The sequence below is a fragment of the Amyelois transitella genome, chromosome 14, assembly GCF_032362555.1.
Source record: "Amyelois transitella isolate CPQ chromosome 14, ilAmyTran1.1, whole genome shotgun sequence".
Classification (NCBI taxonomy): Eukaryota; Metazoa; Arthropoda; class Insecta; order Lepidoptera; family Pyralidae; genus Amyelois; species Amyelois transitella.
This window is the reverse complement of record NC_083517.1, coordinates 2,880,038-2,906,434: the sequence shown is the minus strand read 5'-3', so window position 1 is coordinate 2,906,434 and position 26,397 is coordinate 2,880,038. Positions and strand designations below refer to the sequence as shown.

At 35.0% G+C, this 26,397-nt stretch overlaps 1 protein-coding gene and 1 non-coding gene across 3 annotated transcripts; both read right to left on the bottom strand.

Moving 5' to 3' along the window:
• Positions 1–77: 77 nt before the first annotated feature.
• LOC106130898 (protein argonaute-2) lies at positions 78–24,429 on the bottom strand. Of its 2 annotated transcripts, none has more exons than XM_013329838.2 (24): positions 24,327–24,429; positions 23,584–23,632; positions 22,881–23,011; positions 21,312–21,587; positions 19,745–20,332; positions 19,285–19,458; positions 17,761–17,849; positions 16,886–16,985; positions 15,857–15,977; positions 15,118–15,260; positions 14,207–14,367; positions 13,448–13,541; positions 13,190–13,294; positions 11,755–11,885; positions 11,243–11,357; positions 10,145–10,312; positions 8,776–8,880; positions 8,075–8,194; positions 7,112–7,201; positions 6,270–6,398; positions 5,472–5,590; positions 4,579–4,672; positions 3,806–4,008; positions 78–2,739 (listed from the first exon to the last, which is right to left on the bottom strand). In XM_013329838.2, the coding sequence occupies exons 2-24, from the start codon at positions 23,594–23,596 to the stop codon at positions 2,643–2,645; spliced, it is 3,366 nt and encodes a 1,121-aa protein (XP_013185292.1). In that variant the 5' UTR covers positions 23,597–23,632; positions 24,327–24,429; the 3' UTR covers positions 78–2,642. The 2 variants fall into 2 exon arrangements, with proteins under 2 accessions (XP_013185292.1, XP_060803916.1); XM_060947933.1 differs by having other exon boundaries at positions 23,584–23,634; positions 24,366–24,423.
• On the bottom strand, positions 4,904–4,975 carry Trnah-aug (transfer RNA histidin (anticodon AUG)). Its single transcript has one exon. It is a non-coding gene; the product is annotated as a tRNA-His (tRNA).
• Positions 24,430–26,397: the final 1,968 nt, after the last annotated feature.

The window sequence follows — 26,397 nt, the reverse complement described above, 5'->3', positions numbered from 1 at the left end:
TGGGCAACTTCGCTGGCCATCATTTGTTCAATTTAATGGTTAATGAAGTTGGATTTAATAAAAAATAAAAAAACAAAAAATTTAGTAGGGGCAAGCGCAGAGAAGAGACTTTTGCCTAGAATACGAGTACCTGTATTAAATAGCGCGAAAACAATGATCATAATACACAAATTTATGTAAAGGAGGTAAGGTACTTCGTTTTGCTAACTTTAAAACCTTCACTTTACCTACATTACGATAAGTTTCATTCATACGAAATCAGAAATTTATGAAACAAACCAATCAAAGTGTACCATTATCTGCAAACGTTACCTGATTGGATGAATTCTGAACGTGAATCCGTCCGAGAACTCTTATTTATACGTAATAGACGTTTTATTTTTCACCCAAAAAATCTCTTGTCTGCACAAACCTTTTTATTACAATAACATTGCCAAAAACATTAATGGTTATTTGAATAAAATTACTTACATTTTGTTATTTAAAATACCGGAAAATATGTTTGATATTATTAATTTGAAATTATTTTCGTCAGCTGATTAAATTCCTTAGTAATAATTATGTTTAAAATACACATTTGAAGTAAAACTGTATGTATTAGGGATGTTTTAACTTTCTACTGATTATTATTACTGCAATTTAGCATAGTTCAAAATATAACTCCCCAAATACATAACAGGCAGACTTATTTAACAACTTATCGTACAACAAAAAATATGAATTAAAAGGCAGCCATCATGGATACGAAGTGTTTAAAAAATTATAGAAATTTTGCAATTTCAGAAGTGCTTCTATACTTAATTCTTATAAGTTGATCTTTGTGACAGCAACATTAAAAGATAACTATACCGTATGTGCGTTGAAGACAGACAATAAAACGTATGCATATGACATCTGTCACAGATCGATTTGTATAAGGCTTTAATAATGCATGTCGTATGCCAATAAGAAGTTAACACAATTTTTTTGGTGTTAACTTCTTATTGGCATCATCTAACTAAACATTAAATAATTGAAAAGATAATCTTAAACATCAATCTTCAAAACTCCTTCCAGTTTCGAATTCAGGAATCAATTCTTAAAATATATCTCTATGACACATTCAATACTATTATGCTCTATCTTTTTCGCACCTACGTCATATTTATCGTTCCATCCTGCTGTCATCTGGATCAGACCAGATCAGCAGAGATCATACCAATTTTACGGAACATGGTGACGAACTGAGTTCGTGACGAAATGAGTTCGTGACGAAAGCACGATTCAATCGGTCGGTAAACATGACGGCGGCGGTCATAAAATAAAAACATCCAGATACATAATGCCTACACGTATTACAATATTGATTACATTTTTATTTTTAACGTATTATATACTACAAGAAATATTATTGGAAAACCCTGTCGAAGATTTGGGCAATATTTATTACTTGAAAATAACGTTTGGTGATTCAATGGCGTTGAATTATGTACAAATTTCAGATTTTTAAAAAACAAAATAATAGATGATTGCTCATTTAGTTACAATATGAAAGGAAGCTGATTTCGTAATCGTGGGGTAAGTCCGAATTTTTTTAAAATAATGAGTGAGTTAATTTTTTATGTGGTTCCTGCCACTTTGATAGAATGACCATCTCATATCTTTCCTACGGATGTCGTAAAAGGCGACTAAAGGCTGAATGCAAGATCCAATGAGGGTAAGCTTCCCCTGTAAAAGATGCTTCGTGTAAAATCCTGACTCACCCATCCAGGATCATTGTCAAACAGCGCACCTTGGGCCCTTCTCCTAAAAGGTTTGGATGTAACCTGTTTTAACACCGGAAGGTAGGAGTATGTCTATTTACCGTCGATAGTCTCAGTAGTATAGTCGAGTCCAATGTAGAATCTGACTAATGTCGAGCAAACGTAGATTTTGACATTGAATACTATGATACAGACTACAGACTAACAAACTATTCTACTAAATGTATCTACAACATATCGACACATAATTTAATAGACTTTACCTCCAAATTACGATAACATTCAGCCTCCTAGCTGTAATCACCAATAATGCAGCTATCTTTTGCAATAATGCAATACATAGGTAAAACCTAACTTTAATTATCAAACGCAATAATAAGTCAATGCAAATGAATCAGTCTTACAATATTAACCAAAAATCACAGGTTTCTTTCTAAATATAGGAATAGAATTAAATCATAAAAATATATTTTCAAACATTTTTTTTTTTGGTATCATAAGTTTTTTTATTGAAAAAATCTTAGATATTTTAAACTTTTTTAAATGTATTATTGATAATCAATTATATAGATTCATTTTATTACTTAATATAAAAATATAATAAAAAAACACACATATTTTACAATACATAATATCTCACAAAGTTAAAACAAAAACAATATAATATAGTCCATTTTATTAGGTACATACGTACTGAAGCAAAAATAATCAATATTGATGTATCTTTTTATCAAATAAATTTCTAAAATAAAGTATTGATATATAATAGCAAATGACATCTGTTCTTTATTTTGTTTCTTGTTTTTTTTTTATAATTAATTTAAAAAATTGTTTTTCAAACAAAGCATATCAAGCTTTATTTCGCACCTAAAGAAATGGACTATATAAGCTCATACAAATTTAAACGAAGAACATGGGGTTGTATCTCCAAATAGATTCCAAGACTCGCAGACGACGAGGTTCCTTTTCCAATGCATCGTTATCGAAAGTTTCACCGCTGTGAAGGGAAAACCTTTTTGAATATCCTGAATATAAGTTGAAACAATATGGCGTCGGTCTGAGTCCTATATCCAGTATAGGTATAATCGCCAGCCATGTCTTGATTGACATTTATAAATGCCGTGTGATAAAAAATAATGACGTTACATTACTACGGAAATAATGCTGTTGGTTTCATTAAAAACTTATTGCTTTTATCGAAATTGTTTTATTTTTAGAGAAGATTTACAAAATATATTAATGTAGCCAATTACAAATATAATTTATGCCTGAAGTGCAAAACTTACAAAACAACACCAAATGCGCGTGTAAATGTGATTCTTTGATGAGTTATGTACATAAGTTTGAGTGCTAACCGATGCTCAAAGCATTAAATAAAGCAGCACATGGAAATTTCTAGAGATTATATTTCACTTGGATATCTCGACTTTCTAGAGCTACCCTCTTATTATTTATTTATACATACATACATACATATGATCACGTCTATATCCCTTGCGGGGTAGACAGAGCCAACAGTCTTGAAAAGACTGAATGGCCACGTTCAGCTATTTGGCTTAATGATAGAACCGAGATTCAAATAGTGACAGGTTGCTAGCCCATCGCCTAAGAGAGGAATCCTAAGTTTATAAGCCTATCCCTTTATTTATTTATATAAGGAAAATTCTAATTAGATTTCAAATTATAATGTGATACTAAGTAGGTAGGTACCTTTATGTATAAGTTTGTATGTCTACTAATACATAATAAATGTTTGCTACATCCGAAAGGGTAAATATGAAGATCTGGTATACATACATATAAATTTAAGAAGACCTTGTTGTACTCATATGATACAAATAAAAGTTTGAATTTGAATTTGAAAATATTCATTACTATAGGATACTATATATCGCTTAATAATTGTCAAAACGTATGATTTAAAAACATTGGTTGACGTCAAATAAATTACTTAAAAACTAAGTTTACTGCCGCTTCCGAGGCGTCAGTGCAGAAGGAGCGGTAACAAACTGCACTGCAGCATTTTCTTCAACAACGTCAACTACACAATATCAATTACTTACTGAGTGAGAGATCTCGCTCGGAGGCAGGCCAAATGCGCGTAGTACGTGGGTGTCGGATATGACACGGATCTGGTGCAGCGGGAGAACATGTGGCACAGGTAGAAGGCCAACTGTTCCACCTCGTCGTGCGGCATGGCGCTGTCGTTGCAGACCGCGTGGTAGCGCGTGGGACGGGCGGTGCCTTTTATGGCTTTGTGGGACACCTGGAAAATTTCTTTACTTATATAACAAATGCAAAAGTCTGTCTGCGCGTCTGTCTGTTCCGCTTAAATTAAATTTGGAATGCATTTTGTTATAAAAACGCGTTCTAACTGTCAGCAATTGAAAACTATGATGGAAAAGCTAGCTACTAAACAACTGAGGCTGGTCAAAGACTCCACGCCAACAAACGCCAATTTTATATGTAAGTACGACCAAATACTACTGAACCGATTGTAATGAAATTTGGTATGTAGGTAGCTGAAGACCCACAATAAAACAAAGGCTACTTTTTGTCCCGGAGTTCCCGCAGGATAGATTCCTAATTGAAAATTGACGTTTTAATTAAAGCGTCATCTCTTTTTTATCCCATTCCGCTACACTTACGGACTTCTTTAGACTTAAAGATTTTAAAGGAAGTATGCAGAGATCATGGCAATTTGAAAGATGTAGTCTCTGCCTCCGGGAAAGAGGCGTGATTTTATGTATGTATGTATGTATGTATGTGTATGTAAAGATTTCTCCCTACACTTCTCGATTATTTTCAACTTCTTAATAAACAAACTAATACGTACCATGTAAAAATCTAATTCGCTGGCGTGAACTATATCCTTGTCTACCACTGTGCCGGGCTCCACGTTGTAATTCGGATTGTTTTTCAAGAAAAATCTGTCAGATAAAAAAAATAAGCAAATTAATGATAAAAAAGCGTTATCCCCAGATTTAAATCACACATCGGCTATAAATAAATAAATACGGAACAAATTACACAGATTGAGTTAGCTTTAAAGTAAGTACGAAACTTGTGTTACGAGATACTAACTCAACGATACTATATTTTATATACGTAGGATAAACACCCAAGACCCAGGCCAATCAGAGAAAGTTCGTTTCTCATCATGCCCTGGCCGGGATTCGAACCCGGGACCTCCGGTGTCATAGACAAGCGCACTACCGCTGCGCCACTAAGGCCGTCAATGGAACTGTTTGTGCACGAAGCGAATCCGCAACCTTTAAAGGAGAACCTTGGATCATGGTTACACATTCAACTAAATGTGTTGGTTTCCTCACGATGTTTTCCCTCGCCGTTAAAGCATCGGTTAGCACTCAAACTAATGTACATAACTCATCAAAGAATCATTGGTGGCCGAGGTGGGATTTGAAACAGGCCTGCATTGTTTTAATATTTGTTTTTTTAATCCAGCACTTTACCTCTACGGCCGGCGTCGATCCAAGTCAGAGGATCTCAATAATATATATATTACTAGCGACCCGCCCCGGCTTCGCACGGGTGCAAAATTATAAATGTTATTATACATAAAAACCTTCCTCTTGAATCACTCTACCTGTTACAAAAAACCGCATCAAAATCCGTTGCGTAATTTTAAAGATTTAAGCATACAGACAAACACACTTAAATAGCGACTTTGTTTTATACTATGTAGTTAAGATTAACGCAAATAATTACCTTGTATGATGACGCTTCTGTACCAAAAGGAACAGGACTTCGGGTTTCTCTGGTTTATGTCTGGGTCCAACTACCCTTTGGTAAGCCTTGTGAACAGCTTGTAACTCGCTGTTCATCACCTAAATGATAAACAAATAAATATATACGGGACAAATTACACACATTGCTAGCCTCGAAGTAAATTAAAAGACTTTTTGTTACGAGATACTAACTCAACGATACTATATTCAGGCCAATCAGCAAAAGTTTCTTATCATGCCCTGGCCGAGAGTTGAACCCACGACCTACAGTCGCTACAAACGCTCTACCACACATAAGAAGCCATCAAATAAATCCCATATTTATTGAAGGTGGTATAAGTTTCATCAAGGGAAAGGGTATTTAACTTTCCCAAACTAAGACCAATTGGCTGATCAACTTATTTGTATGGGAGAGTAAATTTTTCTTTCACTTTTTTCTTATATTTTTTTAAACCCAATCAGTTTAATTGTCCGGACATGTTGTGTAAATGTCCTTATCCAATAAAATTTCACCCTTTATAGACAAATTTATGTGAATGTTACCCCACATTCTTCGATCAATTCCATATAACTACTGGAACTAATGTATAACTTTGTTGTACGTAATTTTAGTGGTACATTTCATTCAGAAATGGATCTTAACTTACTGCGGTAAAGCACACAATCGTTAAATATGCAATTGTTTCATTACATTTGAGGATTGTGTGCCTTAATGCAACATATTAAGATCCACTTTCAAACGGACGGACGAATTTGTTTAGATTTACATTTATATTACCTCAGCAAATTGTCCCTCGGAGACTCCATCACGGAAAACATAAATCTTCCTGGGATAGCTGTTGTTGCGTTTAAAGTATATTTGGAACTGGGTAACCATCATGTCCTCGAACTGAACTATCATTTCTTTCTGCAAAATTAAATACGATAAATGTCAATTGGGATTTTGATAAAGTCTTCAAACAATATAAATTTGTTAATGACAATGTGCTGTGTGGTTCCCGGCAGCAATGCAATAAAAGAATGGGACCACTCCATCTCTTTCTCATGGATATAGCAAAAGAAGACTAAGGATATTTCCATGGCTAATAAACTTGGGATTCTTCTTTTAGGCGATGGGCTAGCAACCTGTCACTAATTGAATCTCAATTCTATCATCAAGTCAAACAGCTGAATGTGACCTATCAGTCTTTTCAAGAATGTTCGCTTTGTCTACTACTAAACAAGGTGAAAACAAGACATGAAGCCTACCAATTTGTTTGCGAGAAAATTTTATGAGATGTTTTCTTTCAGAAACGAACATACCTTGATCAAATTTAGGACATTCTTGCAAAAGGTCAAGTCAAGTATACCCAGAACTGTCGAGCTTGCATGAAGAGAGTTACGAATGTGGATGAAGCGGAAGGAGTTTACAGAGATCGTGACAAGTGGAAAGATGCAGCCTATGCCTACCCCTTCGGGAAAAAGACGTGATTTTATTTATGTATGTATGTTAATCTCAAAAAACAAGTCAAACAGCTGAACGTGACCTATCAGTATTTTCAAGGCTGTTCTACCCCGCAAGGGATAGATAGACGTGGCTATATGTATGTAAGTAATCTCAAAAAAATATAAAGATTTTACCTTAGGGGTTTGGATGCTTAGTTCAATGTTGTAGACGTAACATTTGTCATCCATAGATGCGGTGACAGCCGCAATACTCGGAATAGACGACTGAAATAAAAATGTTATGAAATGATTATTCATTATTTTTTAGTTGTTCTTTAGTTATCCTTTAGTTATTCTTTAGTTATTCTTTAGTTATTCTTTAGTTATTCTTTAGTTATTCTTTAGTTATTCTTTAGTTATTCTTTAGCTATTCTTTAGTTATTCTTTAGCTATTCTTTAGTTATTCTTTAGTTTTTCTTTAGTAATTCTTTAATTATTCTAAAAAGATGATCCTTCGTTATTCTATAAAAAAATCCTTTAAAATATTGTTAGTAACTAGATACCAGTGTCTTATCTTTTATGCTTTGTGGAATGTTATTTGCATTTTTATCCTTCAGAGGGGTGAAAATGTAACCGGAAACAAACGCCAGGAAGGTAAAAAAAAACAATAATTTAAATGACATTTTGCCTTCCATTATAAAAATGAAAGAAGTGCCGTGTGGTTCCCGGCACCAATAGAAAAAAGAAATGGACCACTTCATCTCTTTCCCATGGATGTCGCAAAAGGCGACTAAGGGAAAGGCTTATATGGGCTAGCAACATGACACTATTTAAATCTCAATTCCATCATTAAGCCAAACAGCTCAACGTGGCAAAGTACTTCACTTAGTAAAACATTACTATTTTAAAAAGCTTAATAAATGTTTAAAAATTAAAAGTTTATTTTACTTGCAATAATTGTATATATTTAGATCAAATCTTGCGATTCAAATCGTAGTACATATCTTTAAGCTAATGACCTAAAATTTTATTTTAGCAGTAAAATAATTGATTAAAAAGATCGGATTGAAACTACCTATCAGTGTTTTCGAGACTGTTAAGCTCTGTCTACCCCGCAAGGGATATAGACGTGACTATATGTATGTATTGATAATTCACCTGATCTGGAGAAGGATGGGTGACGTCAGCACCTACAACCATTACGTCTCTGTTTGCCAAAGAGCGAGGCAGCGATCGAATGGGTATAGCTTGGTTTACACCCGACAATTTGGAATTCACCTGAAAATTTTCCATTAGTTTACAATAAAAATGCCGTGTGGTACCCGCCACTTAAGAATAAGACTACGTATTTCCAATGGATTAGTCGCAAATGACGACTAAGGGAGAAGCTAATGAACATTGGATTCTTCTTTTAGGCGATGTGCTAGCAACCAGTCACTATTTGAATCTCGATGCCATCGTGGCCATTTATTACTTTCAAAACAATTAGCTCTCTCTACCCCGCAAGGGATATACGTAATATGTATTTTGAAAAAGAAGCGAATGAAAGTTCGGCCGTTTTTTTTTGGTTGATTTTGTTCTCATATCAACACGAATAGAATAGAATAGATTTATTTACTTTTGATACTTGGTATCACATATTGACTTCCACATATTTAAATCTAATCATATCTACTACCGCTTTCAAAGCGCAAGTATAGAAAAAGCGGAACGAAGTGCAGTGCAGCATTTTTACCGAATGTCAATTTTACAAATATATCAGATCTTTTAACTCTGATTCGTGGACGAATTCACATTGCCTAGTTATAATTATTGTAAATAATTAATGCGTATAGTATTGATCGAAGGATTAAACATACCTTTAGCAATATATTCTGTATGGTTTGATCGCTCAAACGTTTTAACGTGGCCTCCTTTATGCATTGTGTCAGTACGCCAATTTGACGTTCAGCAATCTGCTTTACCTAAATTAAAAAAATAAAATAATAAAATGATTCAGTTTCTTTAAAATTTACATAAAAAATTGAATGGATGGAGGTGTGGAAAGAATCAAATTAAGGACGCCCTGGCAAAAGGTCAAGTAAGAATACCTCATTTAGTTATTGCCATATACTTACTCTTTGATAACACACTCCATGATAGTCATACTTACTCTATGAGATATCCACTATGGTAACGGTTGCTATGATGTACCAACATATTGTATAAGGCCAATGCGCCGTAGTAGATATCTCATAGAGTAAGTATGACTTTATCATGAAGTGAGTTATCAAAGAGTAAGTTAGTATATGACAGTTATGAATGTGGACGAAGCGAAAGAGGTATGAAGACTGTGGAGAGTAATAAGATACATACATATGGTCACGTCTTTTTCCTTTGCGGGGTAGACAGAGCCAACAGTCTTGAAAAGACTGCATGGCCACGTTCACGTTTACGAGTAATAAGATGAAGAAGAGAAAGCCGCCTCGCTGGATACGCGTAGCGGTGTCCAAACACACTGAGACATTGTGCACTATTTTGAAATTTTTTATCTTAAATTAGCGAGTATTTTTTTTTTGTTTTTATCCATCTAATATTATAAATGCGAAAGTAAGTTTATTTATTCGTTGATTACGTCTTCGCGCGATATCTACTGTACCAATCTTCTTGAAATTTAGTTAATACAAAATGAATTTACTTTTCTACCAGGCAAAAACTAATGATCGCATAGGAATTGCGAAAAACCTGTTTTGTTTTATAAGTGGCGCTAATTCGCGCGTTCTACGAGTATCTTCTTAATTATAAATAAATGGTGTAGTTGGCGCTAATAAATCATCTAAATTCGCGCGTGAAGATGGCGCTCAATTCGTGAGGGCGAAGCTGCGGGTAAAAGCTAGTATTTAATGAAGTTCAACGTGTTCATGATTTACGTTTTCATTAGATATTTAACGTGATTTACAAAAAGTGCTGTGTGGTTCTCGGCACTAACACAAAAAAGAATAGGACCACTCCATCTCTTTCCCATGGATGTGGTAAATGGCGACTAAGAGATAGGTTTACCAACTTGGGATTCTTTTTTAGACGATGGGCTAGCAACCTGTCACTATTTGAATCTCAATTCTATCATTAAGCCAAATAGCTGAACGTGGCCCTTCAATCTTTTCAAGACATTTGGCCCCATCTACCCCGCAAAGGATATAGACGTGACCATATGTATGTACTGTATGTATTTACAAAAAAATTACTTACTTTGTGATAAAGATCCCTAGAATGCGAGCCGACGATAACAAACAGCACATTTAAATTTTTTTTCTGAGCGTCGTTCAAATTGGTGTATAACGTGTTCATGGTGACATTCTCACGTCTCATATTCGGTTCGGCACTTCTCATGCCCAACCTCTTGGAGACGTTTACAAGCTGCGAAAAGAATTGAATCCATTTAATATAATTAATGATTAGAGATCGTATAATCGGATGCATACTTACCTAAACTAATATTTCGGCTAAGTAAGTATGGAAGCGGATTCTTGCTTGAAATGTTATTAAACAAGAAATTGAAACTTATCGTATATTAGGTATGATAAACACCTTTATAAACATAAGTGATGGATGATCATATTTATTAAAAAATTACCTACCTACCAGAATTTATACCGCGTGATTTTTTAGTCAGTACAAAAACTTTATGAGGTTCAGACCATAATCAGAACATTAAGTGTATCAATGCCGAATCCCGAAATTTTTGAGGTACAGAAAATACGTTCTATACTAACCCAACACCCCAACTTTAGGTAAATATGCATCCGAATATCCGATCTCTGTTAATGATTCAGTTGTAGTATGTAAGAGCATCGCTCTTTGCTTAACAATATACTTGGGTGCTAGATTCTTGGGTGAAAGCAATGTTATGTAAATACAGATACATATGTGTTATATGTAAAAATGGATCTTAATTTTTTGAAAGAAAGCACACGATCCTTGCGTAATATATTAAGATCCATTTAGTGCTAGTTTCGTCACTTTTTTGTAGATGGCGCTAAATTCACAGAGAGAGCAGCCATATATTAATTTATTTTATTTTATTATTTTATTTTCCACGTTGATGCCCACGGAAGACCAGCGTATTTTGGTACAAAAGGTGTTATAGATTAAGGTTTCTGTTCTTGATATATTATTATGTACAAAAAAAAACATTTTTTCTTTCATTCTTTCTTTCACGCGGGCGAAACTGCCGGTAAAAGCTAGTAAATGACGAATAAAAAGTGCGATAGTATTTTTGATTTTGCACTCGCCTGTGAATCTAATACAAAGGCCTAAAACTTTAATTCTCCGACAATTAACACTTACCATTGAGACAATATCAGTGATACTGCAGAATTGTCTATTGATATCCACTGCTATGATACCCCAGTTGTTCATCGTAGCTGGTTGCAAAAGTCCTGGTTGACGCCACTCTCCCCGCCTGGAATATATTTCATTGTTATTTAAATCCATACCCATCCATCCACATATTAAAATAGTAAATGACCGATATCTGTACTCGAATAAAAAATTGTCGAAATATCGATATGGATAACTCGTAAGATAAGACCAACAGAAGCCAAAAATATGATGTTTAGAATTTCTGTTGCATTCAGGATGAAGGAAACACATAGTGAGAAGCCGACAGCTGTGAGGATGCAATCGGAAGTATAAACGATGAATGAGTATGAACAAAAATCACATTCAGGCAACTGGATAACCATTGGAGAAAGGTAAGAGATGGAGTGGTCCTATTCTTTTTTGTATTGGTGCCGGGAACCACACGGCACACTTCTACTTAGTAACTTGCTTTACTATTATTAACTTTATTAACTTACCTGGGTATAATCGTCTTCCCCACGCTTATTTCCAACGGAGGCGGTTGTAGAATACGCGCATCCACTTCGTAGAAACTATTCGATATATTCAAACCGAACTCTTTGAAGAATTTATTGCTGGAGTACTTCATCTGAAAAAGTGAAATAATAAATAAATAAATATATACGGGACAAATTGCACAGATTGAGTTAGCCTCGAAGTAATTTCGTGACCTGTGTTACGAGATACTAACTCAACGATACTAATTTTATAATAAATACTTATACAGATAAACATCCAAAACCAAGGCCAATCAGAAACGTTTCGTTTCTCATCATGCCCTGACCGGGATTCGAACCCGGGACATCCGGTGTCACAGACAAGCGTACTACTGCTGCGCCACAGAGGCCGTCAAACTTTAGTATAATAAACAATGGTTTTGGCCGCTGTTTTGTCGTGGTGCCATGTAGATTATACCACTTTAGAACAGAACCACTCCATATCTTTCCCATGGACTTAGTGAAGGACGACTATAGGATTATAGGCTTGGGATTTTTCTTTTAGGCGATGGGCTAGCAACCTGTCAATATTTGAATCTCAATTTTATCATTAATACAAACAGCTGAACGTGGTCTATCAGTCTTTTCAAGACTGCTGGCTCTGTCTACCCCGCAAAATAAATATGTTTATGTAGACGTGTTATGTATATATATATGTTTGAGATTCTGCTATTTGAGCATCATATTCTTGCTAGCCCATCTCCTTCAAAAGAATCCCAAGTTTATAAGCCCTTCCCTTAATTGACTTTTACAGTTATATTAGTGGAAAAAAGTTTAGCATCGGTCAAGGTAGAATAAAGGTTGATCCATTATTAAATACCGCGATCAGCTACAATCCATTTATTTACGTGTTTAAAGGTTAACAAACTTTAAATGCCTATTAATTTAAAACACATTTCTAAAAAAGTTAGACATTACTAGCAAAAGTATTCATTTTCTTTCTTATGACTTTAGTCCCGGTTGCATCCTCACTCTGTAGAGGAACCCAGGGCATGCCTTTGACCAGGGATCCTGTATTGGGTGAGTCAGGTTTTTACACAAAGCTAGTCTCACTTGACCTCCGCCAACTTTTCAGGTAAAGTAAACCAGACCAATATTTAATCGATCATGGTAACAACACATTCAGTTGCCGAAATGTGCAGGTTTCCTCACGATGTTTTTTTCACCGTAAGATCATCGGTTAGTATTCAAACTAAAGTATTTATTTTGATATATGATATTTCATTTTGTAAGATCAAACGGTAGTTGCTTCGTGTAAAAACCTGACTCACCCAATCCAGCATCATGGTCAAAGGCCTTCACCTGTCTTGAGACCAGGCTCGTCTCAAGAGAGGTCAAGATGTAACCATCCAACTAACAACAAGAGTAAGAAAAGACAAACGAACAAAATACTTACATCTCTGATAATTTCTTCAATTTTCGCCTTGCGTACATTTGGCGGAGTGGCCGCGTTTATCACCATTCTTTTTAGTTGTTCTTCATTCAGTTGCCTGTTCAGAGCCTGTTAAAGTATATTAAAGTTTAAATCGTATAATGAAGTAAATACTAGCCAATGCCGGCGACTTCGTTCGCCGTAAAATTTCAGTGAAAAAGTTGAGCCCCTTATTGGCCCAGATATTTATGTATGTATATTAACAACCACATGTATCCTTACCTGGCCAAATGCCACGTCCAGCAATTCCATTGGGTAATATATATTCTTGTCCCTCCCTCCGACCCACACACAGTTCAAATCCGGAAACTGTATCCTTAAAACAAAAACAAAAAAAGACGCATTAACACAGTATTAATATTATTTAAATGGAATGGAATATTGTTTTCAAAATGAGAATTCAAATGATTATTTGGCAGAATACAAAACGCAATTGGAATTAGTAGAATTTTGGAAAAAAAAAATTTCGACACTGGTGATTATTTTAAACTTTATGGCAAAAAAATAAAATGTACAAAAGGCGGACTTAATGTCGTTTGGTATTCCTTACTAGTTAACCAGCTGAACAAATAGAAAACCTTAAAAAGTTTACATACCAAAAAATAATATTTTTTGAAAATAATATTATAATACTTTTCGATCCGGCCGTGTGACTTAAGGCGAAAACATTTTTAACGTTAAAAAAAGGTTTTACATACATACATAAATACATATAGTCACGTCTACATACCTAGCAGGGTAGACAGAGCCCATTTTTAAAAAGACTTAAAGGCCCTCAGCTGTAAGGTAGCTTTACAGCTGATGGCCTTTTAGTCTTTTATGATGGAATTTAGAAATCCCAAGTTAAGCCTTAGTCGTCTTTTACGATATCCATGGGGAGGAAAATGTGGATAGGTTCTATTCGAAAGTGCCGGAAACCACGCAAAAAAATTAAACTTAATAAATAAATTTAAAAAACATAATAATATTATATTAACATACGTGATATTTTTAGACTTAAAGAAATCTAGGACCGTCTTTTTCTCCGTCGTGCCTGAACTCGTGTCGGTGTAGTCGAATGTCTGCTCTCTAGCGGATTTGACTAACTTGTTACACACGAAATCCCGCTTCACGTTTTTTTGACTGGCCACAGGCGCTATAACCTTAAGAACATTTAACAAATAACATTAAATATTGACCACACAAAAAACATAGTTTTTTTTTTTACATTTTGATGTTTTTATGTAAAAAAATAAACAATTATAAAAAAAAAAGAAAAAACAACAAAAACATTAATTTCAAATACATATTGGGTCTCCTTTGTTGGTAGGTCTCTGGAGAGAAACCCGAGGTACATAAATTGCCCATGATCCTGAATTGGGTGAGTCAGGTTTTTACACGAAGCGACTCTCCCGCCGTTATACTATTTCCCTATAATGCCCTAATTACTAAGAGGTTGAAAAAATAGATAAATTTTGTCCAGGGTAAATATCCAGATACTTTGATAATTGGTATATTGTTAAAAAGATAAAAACTGATTGTATTGTAATAGAAAAAAAATATTTTCAAAATTAAGGTAAAATACAAGGTGTCGTCTTATTGATATAATAAATATTAAAATATAACGACAAAGCGATATTGAACATATTCAATTTATAAGATACGCCTACGCAATTTTACCCGCATATGAAGCGGCGTTTAGTTATTCTTGCTACGCGTGAACACTAACTAATATTAAATTTTATTAGATCATGGTAAAAGCTGTACTAGAATGTGCCTATTCTCTTATTCGCCTTTGACGACATCCACGGAAAAGAGTTGTACGTATCGTACGTGATTCAAATTACTTCTCATCTCCTTTACTTGCGACGTTTTACCTAAACGTCACAATGAGAAATAAAAAAGAAACATACCCTCAATCCTTTAAGGAATGCCTGGAACAATTCATATGATCGCTTATTCCTCTGCTTTTCTAGTTCCATTGTTGGTTCTAGTTTGAAATCATCTATCAACGTTGTTACCAAGTTTTGGGCCTTAGGAAACCCTTTGTGGGCAACTGGAAGAAAAAATACGTGATTTCCATACATATAAGTACTATTTATAGAATCAAATCCCGCTCAAAATGTGTCCGACACAAATTATTATATTCGGCCGTTCAAACTGAAAGTTCATATCCTTATGACTAATATTACAATGAAGATTAGAAGTTTTGTCAATTTTTGTGTGTGTTACCGTTATATGTTTAGGGTCTATTTTTGAATGGTCTATTTGTCAAATATTATCCATCATTTTGTAGCGACGGACATCTTGGACAGATTTCCATGAATCATAGCTGAGAACAATCCTGACTAAATCACCTTACAAAAATATCTAAATCGGTTCATCCGTTCGGGAGCTACGGTGGCGGTGACATATGGACTCGAAAAACTATAAATTTTCTGTAATTTTTTCATAGGAGTTAAATGAAATACAAACCATACTTTGATTTCTGTCATATATATGTTATGTCTTATACTAATATTATAAAGAGGTAAGTTTGTAACTTTTAAGGGCTCATCGAAAATACTGAACAGATCATGAAAATACTTTCACCGTTAAATTCTATACATTCTATTCTATGCTGGTGTTATTTACAAAAATTCACAAACAAACCATCAATATTGATGAAAGATTTCGAAGTGAATATGGCGGACTGGAACAAGCCCGTCCACATTTCAAGACCAAAGCCAAGGTCGATAGGCTGTCGCGGCCTCTTGAAAAACTGCCTGCCTGCCTGTTAAAAATAGAAATATGAAAAAATATGGAAATAATTTCACAAAAAAAAACCCAATTCATATATACATAATAATTTTTTTTTTTTGGTTTTTGACAACAACCGCCACAATTAGCTCTACGTAAATGTTCAAACATGTTTTTCTTATCATGTGTATAGAACGCGCTCGTAACGCGGATTGGATACTTTGTGGATCCGGGCTCTTCTTTTGCCTTCAGTAATAGACGTAGAAAAAGGGGCGGACGGAGATTTGCAAAACGGAAAAATGAAGCACTAATAGTATGCCAGCCCATGTCTCACGCACACTAATAGTGTGACAGTCAGCCGCCATTACGTCACAAATGCGTCAAAGATTATCTCAAGAAATGCTAAGTTTTCTCAGACTACGTACAACGACGCCATTACGATGCTTCACTTTTTTTCAAGCCACACTCCGTCCGCGTGTTTTTCTGCGTGTTTGCCTTCAGTCTTGATTCTACTGTGACGCGAGTCGCACGCATAACTTTAATCAGAACCACTTTTCAGAGGCGACACGCCAACTTGGGAATTCTTTGTCGTGCATGTAGCCAAAAGCGTGTAAGCATCCTCATGCGGGCGATTAAACGCATGACAGTAAAAGCATCCTTAAATATCACGCAAACTCAGGCTCTAAATAAAGGGTGAGGATGTAACCGGAACTAAAGTCCATGGTTCTAATCCATTAATTAAACATTGGGCACATATTTCACTTTAAACCACACACATTATTATGGAGATATAAAGTAAATAAAATTAATGTTCATTGTTCTTATCATACAATAATCAATAGCAGGATTCTAATTAATTCAAAGTAACCCTATACATTTGTATGAAACAGAGGACAGAGATACAGAGGAGACTTTAAAAATATTAAAATAATAATAACTTACCTTTACATAGGCCTCCAAGGCGCCCTGCCGCAAAATAACATCGATACATTGAATCACTTCACTTGGCGGGTTAAGTGAAGTGCCGCCAGTCGTCATATAACTATATAAAAACAAAATTGTAGGTAATAAACACGGAAAACAGTTAAAAAACTTTTTTCCCGTCACAATATAAGTACCTATTTAGCTTCATTTGGCTTTCTGTCTTTCAAGGCTGTTGGCTCAGTCTACCCAGTAAATTATAGATATTATAAAATGTATGTAATGTATAAATGGTAGTCTACTATTCAAACCCTTATGTATAGCCTTTTGTAACAACTCGTCGTGCTTATATATTAATGTACAGAAGCGTAACCTACCGCCGAAAAAAAAAAAACAATAAAATAACGAGCTTATTAAAAGTACATTAAACTTATAATCCAAAAACAAATATAACAAATATCTCCTGCTATCTTATAGTTCGCAGGTACAAACGGCGCGCTCTGATAGGCTGATAAGTTCAAATATTTTTGCGCCATACAAAAATGAGACCAAATACAAGTGACTTATAAAAGTTTTAATACTACTCGTATGTGTACCTAACGAATGGACTTACATACATACCTACATATAATCACGTCTTTATCAGAGAGATTTGACAGAGCCAACAGTCTCCCAAACAATAAAAGGCCTAATTTATTTATCAAAATTCCGTCTTTAAGCTATGGAATTGAGATTCAAATAGTGACAGGTTGCTAGCCCATCCATCAATTAAAATAACAATCCCAAGTCTATTAACCTATCCCTTAGTCGCCTTTTAAGACATCCATGGAAAAGACATATAATGGTTCTATTCTTAAGTACCAGGAACCAGACGGCACAGCCTGGACTATACTTACTTTCTGATTTTGCTAAAAGGCACTTCGCCGGTAAACTTAAAGGCCACATCAAATTTCACTTTTCTTCCGTGGTTATCTTGTACTTCAACCTATAAACAAGAAGAAGACATACACATAAATACATATAGTCACGTCTATATCCCTTGCGGGGTAGACAGAGCCAGCAACCTTGAAAAGACTATGTAAAGATACTATGTGAAAAGGCTTATTATAGAACTGATGATTACCTGAATGAGAAAAACATTTGGCTTGAGATTGGCACAGGAACCTCGTAAAGATTAATAGTAAGTTCAAAACAAAATTCAGTACACTCTGTACATCGATTTATTTAAATTTGACATTGCTTTAAAACATATTTTTTTATTATTAAAATTTCAATTAAATCAATATTATGATAATGTCTTCTCTCTCCTCCACATTCCTATTCTAGAATTAGATAATTTTGGATAATTGTGAAGTTGACGTTATTGAAGAAAATGCTGCAGTTTGTTACCGCTTCATCTGCACAGCCGCATTGGAAGCGGCAGTAAACTTAGTTTTAAGTAATTTATTTGACGTCAATCAATGTTGTGAAACCAAAAGATATGATAACTGATATTTTGAATGTTCCATAATAATGATTTTTTTTTTAAATTTGATCTAAAAGACCACGTACAGCTGTTTGGCTTTATGATGGAATTGGATGCAAATAGTGACAAGTTGCTAAAATAACGACATACATGAAAAAGTTGCAGTTCTATTCTAAAGTGCTGAAAACTACACGGAATTAATAAACACATGTCTTTGGCGAGATAGAAAGAGCTTGACCCTTAGATGGACAGAAAATTAATTATATTTGCAATAGCCTAGTGGCTAAGCTAGGTAAACGAAGCCATCCTATTGGCTGTGCTAAGCGGGGCTAGAAATGCGAAGAGATCCTATTGGTTCTTCGTTATGCGTTTTCATTGGAAACGAAAAATTAACTCAAACGTCATTATGTTAGTGCTGTTATATTTTTTCCAAAATGTATGTTTAATCTAGTATTTATCCTGTAATACGTCCTACATTATAAATACGAGGGTTAGTAAGGATGTATGGATACATGTGTGTGTTTGTAATGCAAGCAAAAACTATTGCAATTTACAGTCACATGGCTTAGGAAATAAAATAAGTATCTGAATGTCAATCCCATCATGAAGCCATACAGCTAAAGTGGCTTTACAATATTTTCTCTGACTGTTTGCTCTGTCTACTCCTCAAGGGATAAAGACGTACCTAACTGTATGTATATATGTGACGAAGTTTAATTGCTACAACGATGGAAAAGTAACATCAAAATCGGTACAATGTTCCCGCCGCTTCGGTCTCCCCGGCGGCACTCTTCACTTCTTAAACTAGTTCTAATAAAGATTGTCTTTTTTCTATCTATTTTTTAAATTATCTCATCTCTCTTACCTGTGACGTTTTACTAAAACAATGCCACAATGCGAACAGGACGAATTTACTTATTTATTTTTAATTTTAGAATGCTTTTGGGATACATACGGCCGTGGAGAATCTCTCAGTTTCCCCAACTCCTGGGAGAGGTGTCAGCGAGTAACAATTTTTTACTTGATCAAAAGCTATCAAAGAATTAGAGAAATGTTTATTTTTGATTTCTTCGAACGCCTTCGGCAATAGCTTCTTGATTTCCGGTTTGAATGATACATCGTAACGGGACTGAAACAATACAAATATGTTGAACAAACAAAGCCAAAAAGGTCAATATTAAAATATTGTTTTACACTATAACCATACATTCAGTATAAAAAAAAGATTTGAGACCAGTTAACAAATTTAGGTTCCCTTAAAGTCAAAACGGTAAAGTCGCTTCCCGCGTCTGTCCCTATGTCTGTATCTTAAAACCACATAACGGATATTGATTCGTTTTTTTTTAATATGTATAAATATAACCGGTGCGAAGCCGGGACTGGTCGCTACTTATTTATATTCAATCAATACTCACAATATTCAAATTCTTAAAGGTCATCTCCAAGTAATTTGTGTGGACCATCACTATATCTGCCGGCACAGATCTGCCCTCGATTTTCCGTGGTATCTTGAAACGGCATATTGTTCCGCTTGATTTACGCTCCTCTGGTGTTTGTCCACCAACTTGGCTCCCACTACGTGAAAAGGTTGGTGCTGGACCAGGTTGCATGGGCGATTGAGAGGTAGACGGGCCAGGATATATGGGAGGGCTTTGGTATTGTGGGGAAGTCTGGAGCCGAGGGGGAGTCAGGAGGCGAGGGGGAGTCTGGAGGCGAGGGGGAGTCTGAAGCCGAGGGGGAGTCTGATGGCGTGGGGGAGTCTGATGGCGTGGGGGAGTCTGGAGCCGTGGGGGGCTTTGAAGGTATGGAGGACTTTGAGGGCCTGAGAACCCTGGGTGTCCTGTTTGAGAGCCTGAGAATCCCGGGGGTCCTGTTTGAGAGCCTGAGAATCCCGGGGGTCCTGTTTGGGGGCCCGGGAACCCTGTTTGCTCGCCTTGACTGAACGCCAAGCTGCGTCTCACGTCTTGGCTAACGGGCATGCTTCGTCTGCCCCATGGGCCAGCCTGTGGAATAAACACTTGAATGTACCATGATCATCGTCCTCCTGGCGTCAGTAAAAGTTGCGTTTTCAACTATTTAAAAATTTAAATGATATCCAACCGAACATACATACTCACATGCATACAGTGCATGTTTGCATGTAAGTATGTATTTTTGGTTGGAATCTTTGAACACTAGTAGATATCTTCAACCGATTGAGCTGAAATTTTGTATACACGTTTAGTTTGGACGACAATACATAATAAGTAGTGTGACGCCACTTCACACTTCTTAATCCAAAATGGCGTACCTTTAACGAAATAAAAAATAGAGTAGCTTTGGACAAAAACTATTTTCAAAAAAAGAACCTTTTCAAGATTCATACGTACATGCATATATCAGAGGGGTTAGTGCGAGATTTAGTCGATCAAGCGCGTCGATAAAGTTAACGCGAATTTGTATGTGATTTGACCACCTAGTGGTAACGCGATGGCACTAATGCAACTCCATACAAACTCGCGTTTACTTGCTCGACGCGGTGAACCTTTAGGTCTTTTACCCCTACATGTAAGACATTTGCCAAAATATTTAGTTTAATGATGAAATTGAGATTCAGTTAGTGATAATACTCCCTTTAGCCTATCACCTTAATAAAGAATCCCAAGTTTAGTGACACTTACAATCTGCACGGGAAGAGGAGCAGCTGGCAAACACTATATTTTTATTCATTATTACATACACCAACATGGTAAAATGCACCAGATGAATCTACATATACCCTTGGTCGCCTTTTACACCATCCACGCGAAAGATTCCTTTAATAAAGTGTCTATTCCGTCCTATTCATAGACTTGTGTATTTTTTTTTTCACTACCAGACCGATAAACAAACTTCACATTTAACGGAATCCATAAACAAGAGATACAAGGGTCCTATTCTCAAATACTGGGAACTACACGGCTTAAAAAAAAGTCGCTCATGTCAACTTCCCTACCAACTCACCGCTTCTCCTACATCTTGAGGAGACTGCATAGTGAAAGAACTCTGAGGGGAATATGGAGTTTGGGGGGTACTTTGAGTCTGGGGGGTACTTTGAGTCTGGGGAGCACTTTGGATTTGGGGGGTTACAGGGCCGGTAGGTGTCGTTGGTATCGCGGAGGTGGAAGCAGAAGAGGCGGCTGCGGCGGCTGCGGCAGCTTCGACCGCCGCTGCTGAAGGCTTCTTCCTCGGTCTACGCTTCCTGCTTTTTGGAACCCCCAGGCCGCCTTCATAGTCTTCCTGTGAAACAAAAGAAATCAACCAAACATATACTCATAATAAAATAGTAACTGGCCTATGAATGAAAGATATTACCAAAAAATATATAATATATAGGGATATATGGCCTACAAAAGCCAATTTTAAAATTTATGTCTGTCTGTATTGGCAAAACGCAATAACTATTGCCCCGATTTGATTTCGTCAGATGTATTAGGCTTGATCCAACTAAAAAACTGGTACAAACGTTTTTAAACTTTTGTCCTTTTTTATAAAATAGATATTGAATGCGCCATTTTATAAGTATTTATTGTTTCTAACCTTTTCTCCTATCGCACAACACGACAGTGCAGCATGCGTGGTTACCAAGGAGCTCAAAAAAAAAAATAAGATGCACAATTGTTGTTGTGCTTTTCACATTCCCGCCTCCTGCTTATACTCCCGATTACTTCTTTCCGCAATTTTCAATCATGTCTTCAAACCAAAATTTCAGGGTTCTCAATAATTTCTTTTTCCGCTATCCCAGATATAGGTACCTTGCTTTTTTCATTTTTGCATTAAATAGCTCTAAAGCTCAATAGAGTTATCAATAAATAAATATGCTCCTAAATATAATTACATTCCTTCTTTGCTTTTATTGTAATTTTCAGTTTTAAAAGCCAAAAGTTTTTACCAAAAACACACTATATCTGAGAAAAACATCATTAGAATCTGTCTATAATTAATTATAGTTAGAAACAAAAAATACTACTGGAAGAAATTTGACTACAAATAAGTAGTGTCCTTGTACTAAATTTCTGTTTAGTTTAAGTTCAATTTTTACTTTTTCCTTGATGTAAATAAATATATAAACAAACTAGCTGTCCGGCAAACGTTGTTTTGCCATATAAATCAAAAAGTTAAAAAAAATGTTCAGAGTGGACAACCCTTATCTCTAAGGGGGTATGAAAAATAGATGTTGACCGATTCTCAGACCTACTCAATATGCTCACAAAATTTCATGAGAATCGGTTAAGTCATTTTGAAGAATTACAGGAATGAACATTACCTATGACATGAGAATTTTATATATAAGATAAAATAAATAATATGGTTATCATTGTAAGAACAGCTTGTGCCTTTCTCCATGATCCTGAGTAAGTGAGGTGTTTAGACGAAGCTGCTGGACCTCCCCAATGTTTGAAGGAGAATCTAACACATACTAAAACAATATTATGAATTTGAACCTGGGACCTTGTGTGCTACAGGCAAGGATCCTACTGCTGTGTCACTGAGATCCAAATGTCAAAATTAAATTTAGATTACTTGTTTTACCTCTTCTTTTGGTTTTTCCTGTTCTTTTGGTTTTTCGTCTGATGTTGGTACAGAAGAGGATGATGGCTCGCTCAGACTCATGTCAGCAGCCGATAATTCACCCTCCTCCTTCTTCTTGTCCTTCTTCTTGCCTATAAATTTTATTATAGTTGTTTCACTATACTATCAATTATCAAGAGCCACAATAAAATTGAATTGAATACAACTGCCGAAATATTGTGTAATGAAATCAAATTTTGATCAAATCAGTGACATCCTGATAAATATTTAGGTCAAGAGTCAACCCTAAACCAAGAAGGTTGTGTATACAGAGTTATGAATGTGAAAAGAGGTGTGATTTTATGTATTTGCATTATATTATGGAAATGGTTATGGCTGGAGCTATATGCAGTCTTGACTATTATAATAGATACATACATACATATTATAGTCACATCTACGTCTTGTGGTGTGTTTTAATTTTAAAAAAATATATTTATTTATATTTTTCTATCATTGTATGCTACTATCTAATACATTATATTAATTTTATTGCAAAATAAATCATAGTACCCTAACTGACTTGACTCTTTGAACATAAAGACTTTATTCTGAGAATGGTTTATTCAGGTTTACACCAATAATACCTGATTGATGGTTTTCAAATTATTAAGGTTAAAAATAATTAAAAACTATCGAATATTCTAAGATGAAGTTCACTTACCTCCTCTTCCCATTTTAATTATTGCTTATTTTCTGTGATTCAACAATATCTGAAATACAGATTACACAAGAAATTATTTGATGAACCTAAATTATGATAAAAATATTACAATAGCCTGCCATTTGGTGGGTGATCCCACATTGTGTTTAATTTAAATTGACTAGATAGTTATGTACATTGAATTTAAATACCTACCCTACATTTGATTCCGCAAAGTAACAAAATGGCTTTTACCCATTCCTACCATAGATCAACTTTTTTCTGATACAATTTCTTATAAATATTGTTCATACTATAACAACCCCTTAACTAATCTAACAAATGTGAAAACTGTCAATATGGCTAAGGCTGGCTAAACCTCTTGGACCAATTTTGACGAAATTTTGTAGGAATATAGTTTAAATTACATTGTTTTAGTAAATAATACCTACACGCATAAGCTAGAAGGATGCAGGTAGATAATTTTCAACAAAAGTATTCAAATACACAATAATGCTAATAGTTACAAACAAGTAGAGATTGAAAACAATAATATCAGGTGCCTATGAAGACAATTTGAGATTTTATTGCACGTTGCACAATATTTATCGTTCCTTACCCGCACAAAATATAAGATGGTTCCCAATGAAATCACTACAGATTATGTAGGTACTACGGTCTAGAAGATTTATAATTAATTAGTAGTTTTTGTACGTATCTAGGATATTCAAGGTGAGTTAAATTATTACGTGATTATGTCTTACCTCGGTTCTTGCTTTTGGCTCAAATTTATTAAAATATGTACTTTTCGGAAGAAACGACGTTCAGTTTGATTGTAAACTTGCCACTGAACTGAGGTGTTGCAGTGCTATTTAGTTTGAGTTGAGCTTTGTTTTTATTGGTTTTTATTTCATTTGACAGTTGACACTGACAGATTGCATTTATATTGCGTCATTTTGTGAAGTAAATGCAATGAAAAGAAGTTTGTCGATATCCTTTATATAACATATCGATAACAAAACAATCATTTATTTCTATCTTTCAAAACCAAACGATCGCAAGTAGAACATTTTCATTTCCATACACACATAAAACGTTTTTCTCGGATAAACAATAAAAAAATTACACCCCTTTCTTGGAGGAGTAATCTAGTCTCTAGATTCTTCAGGTAAGCTTATCAGTTTAGGGTAGTCTTTACCTAACCTTTGTCCAGTACCTACGTGGCAACTGCTAGCAGAATAACAATCCCGCTGAAAATGTATCCGAACCAACCGAATTCGTCCGTCCGCTCGAAAATGAGTCTTAAATTACAAAATACTCAAATATAACATTTAAGGATTATGTACTTTATTACAAAAGATTCAGTTTTTGAAGGTATATAAGGTGGTCTTTTAGAAGATTTATGTGTTTAATTAAATTATACTAAAAAATTATGAGGTCACGGTAGTATCGATATCGACATTTAAATAAAAGAGGCATCCCTATGCACGGACGTGTCATACATGCTTGGTTTTACGTCATTCACTGCGAAGTTTCTAGACCTGTATTCCAAAGATAAATGGATGAATCTCATGATAAATTCTTAATAGGTATTTACGGAATTCATTTAAGGAGGAATCCCCTTCGAGGTGTTGCAATATATATAAATAATTTTATTAAAGGGGTAACAGATATAAACGTAACCCTCATTCGCGTACGTCGTACATATCATGCTCCAGGAATCAACGAAAGTACACGTAGGTATTTTATTTGGCGAGTAAGTTCATCGCTATTTCATTTCTACCAGTTTGAAATCTTGTTCTACTAGTATGACTACTAGGTTATAAATAGTACTGGGATCAGAGGGTTTTGTATCGTATTTCATATATCTTCCGATGGTTAACAAAGCATTTGGATCTAATACTTATAGATTTCTATTTGTGGTAAAAAAATTAAAAAAAAATAGGTAATATTAATAGAAGATTTTCAACAAACGTCATGATGTTTCAGTTCTTTGGATTGTTTTATAAGAGCTACAGACATAGTCATGAAAATTTACAAAAACATAAATTTTTATTCACTTTAAATATAAAAATATTTGAGTTGAAGTCAAGAGTTCAAGACGACACTTAAGAAGTTTCGTGTACTTACTTATATTGGGAACAGTTCGCTCAGTTAAGACTCACGAGTCTTAAATCTCTGATATCTTCATTCTCTTCATCTGATCTAGGTAAAATTTTCTTGATGAACAGTGGTAACTTGCGCAAAGACAAGATCTTCCGCCAGGTTTGGTGTTATGCCTGGGGAACTGCAGTTTCAAAGATGTTGAGTCGGAGGTTGTAATTATGCTTCAATCCGTGAAATTCTTAAAATCACGATTAAACAAACGCGCTTTTGGCGCGTGACATTTGAGATGTCGTCAGTCTTCACGACTACTGAGCGCTGGTGACGTGTGTCCCTACTCGCCACAATGATGAAAAATATTTTGATTATAAGGATTATAAGATCTTATGAAATATTAGTTCCCGAAAAGCACTTTTTAATTTTCATTAGCTTTTTTTTTTAAATACATGAGATACCCAGTATCTTAATTATAGAAATTAGATAAATTATGTCGTCGATTTTATAATAGATCTACTAAAAATACTTTACTACAAATACTCGATTACTATGTCACTACCACCAATAAACAAGCTACTATCCTGTTCGGAACAGTTTTGCCTTTGTAAATATTGCTAGTCTAAACTAAAATGTCTTCAGCATCTGAGTTGCAGTTTGTTTCATAAAAGTAAATTATTTAGATTTTTGCTTAGTAGATCTCTCTCTGACTCAGTCTTTTTTTATTTTACATCCATG

Bases quoted from the DNA above. Each gene is read 5' to 3' on its own strand.
- LOC106130898 (XM_013329838.2), bottom strand. The intron at 20,333-21,311 runs GTGAGTTGGTAG...TTTATTCCACAG, and splicing joins CTCAAGATGTAGGAGAAGCG to GCTGGCCCATGGGGCAGACG. The intron at 13,295-13,447 runs GTAAGGATACAT...ATACTTTAACAG, and splicing joins TGGACGTGGCATTTGGCCAG to GCTCTGAACAGGCAACTGAA.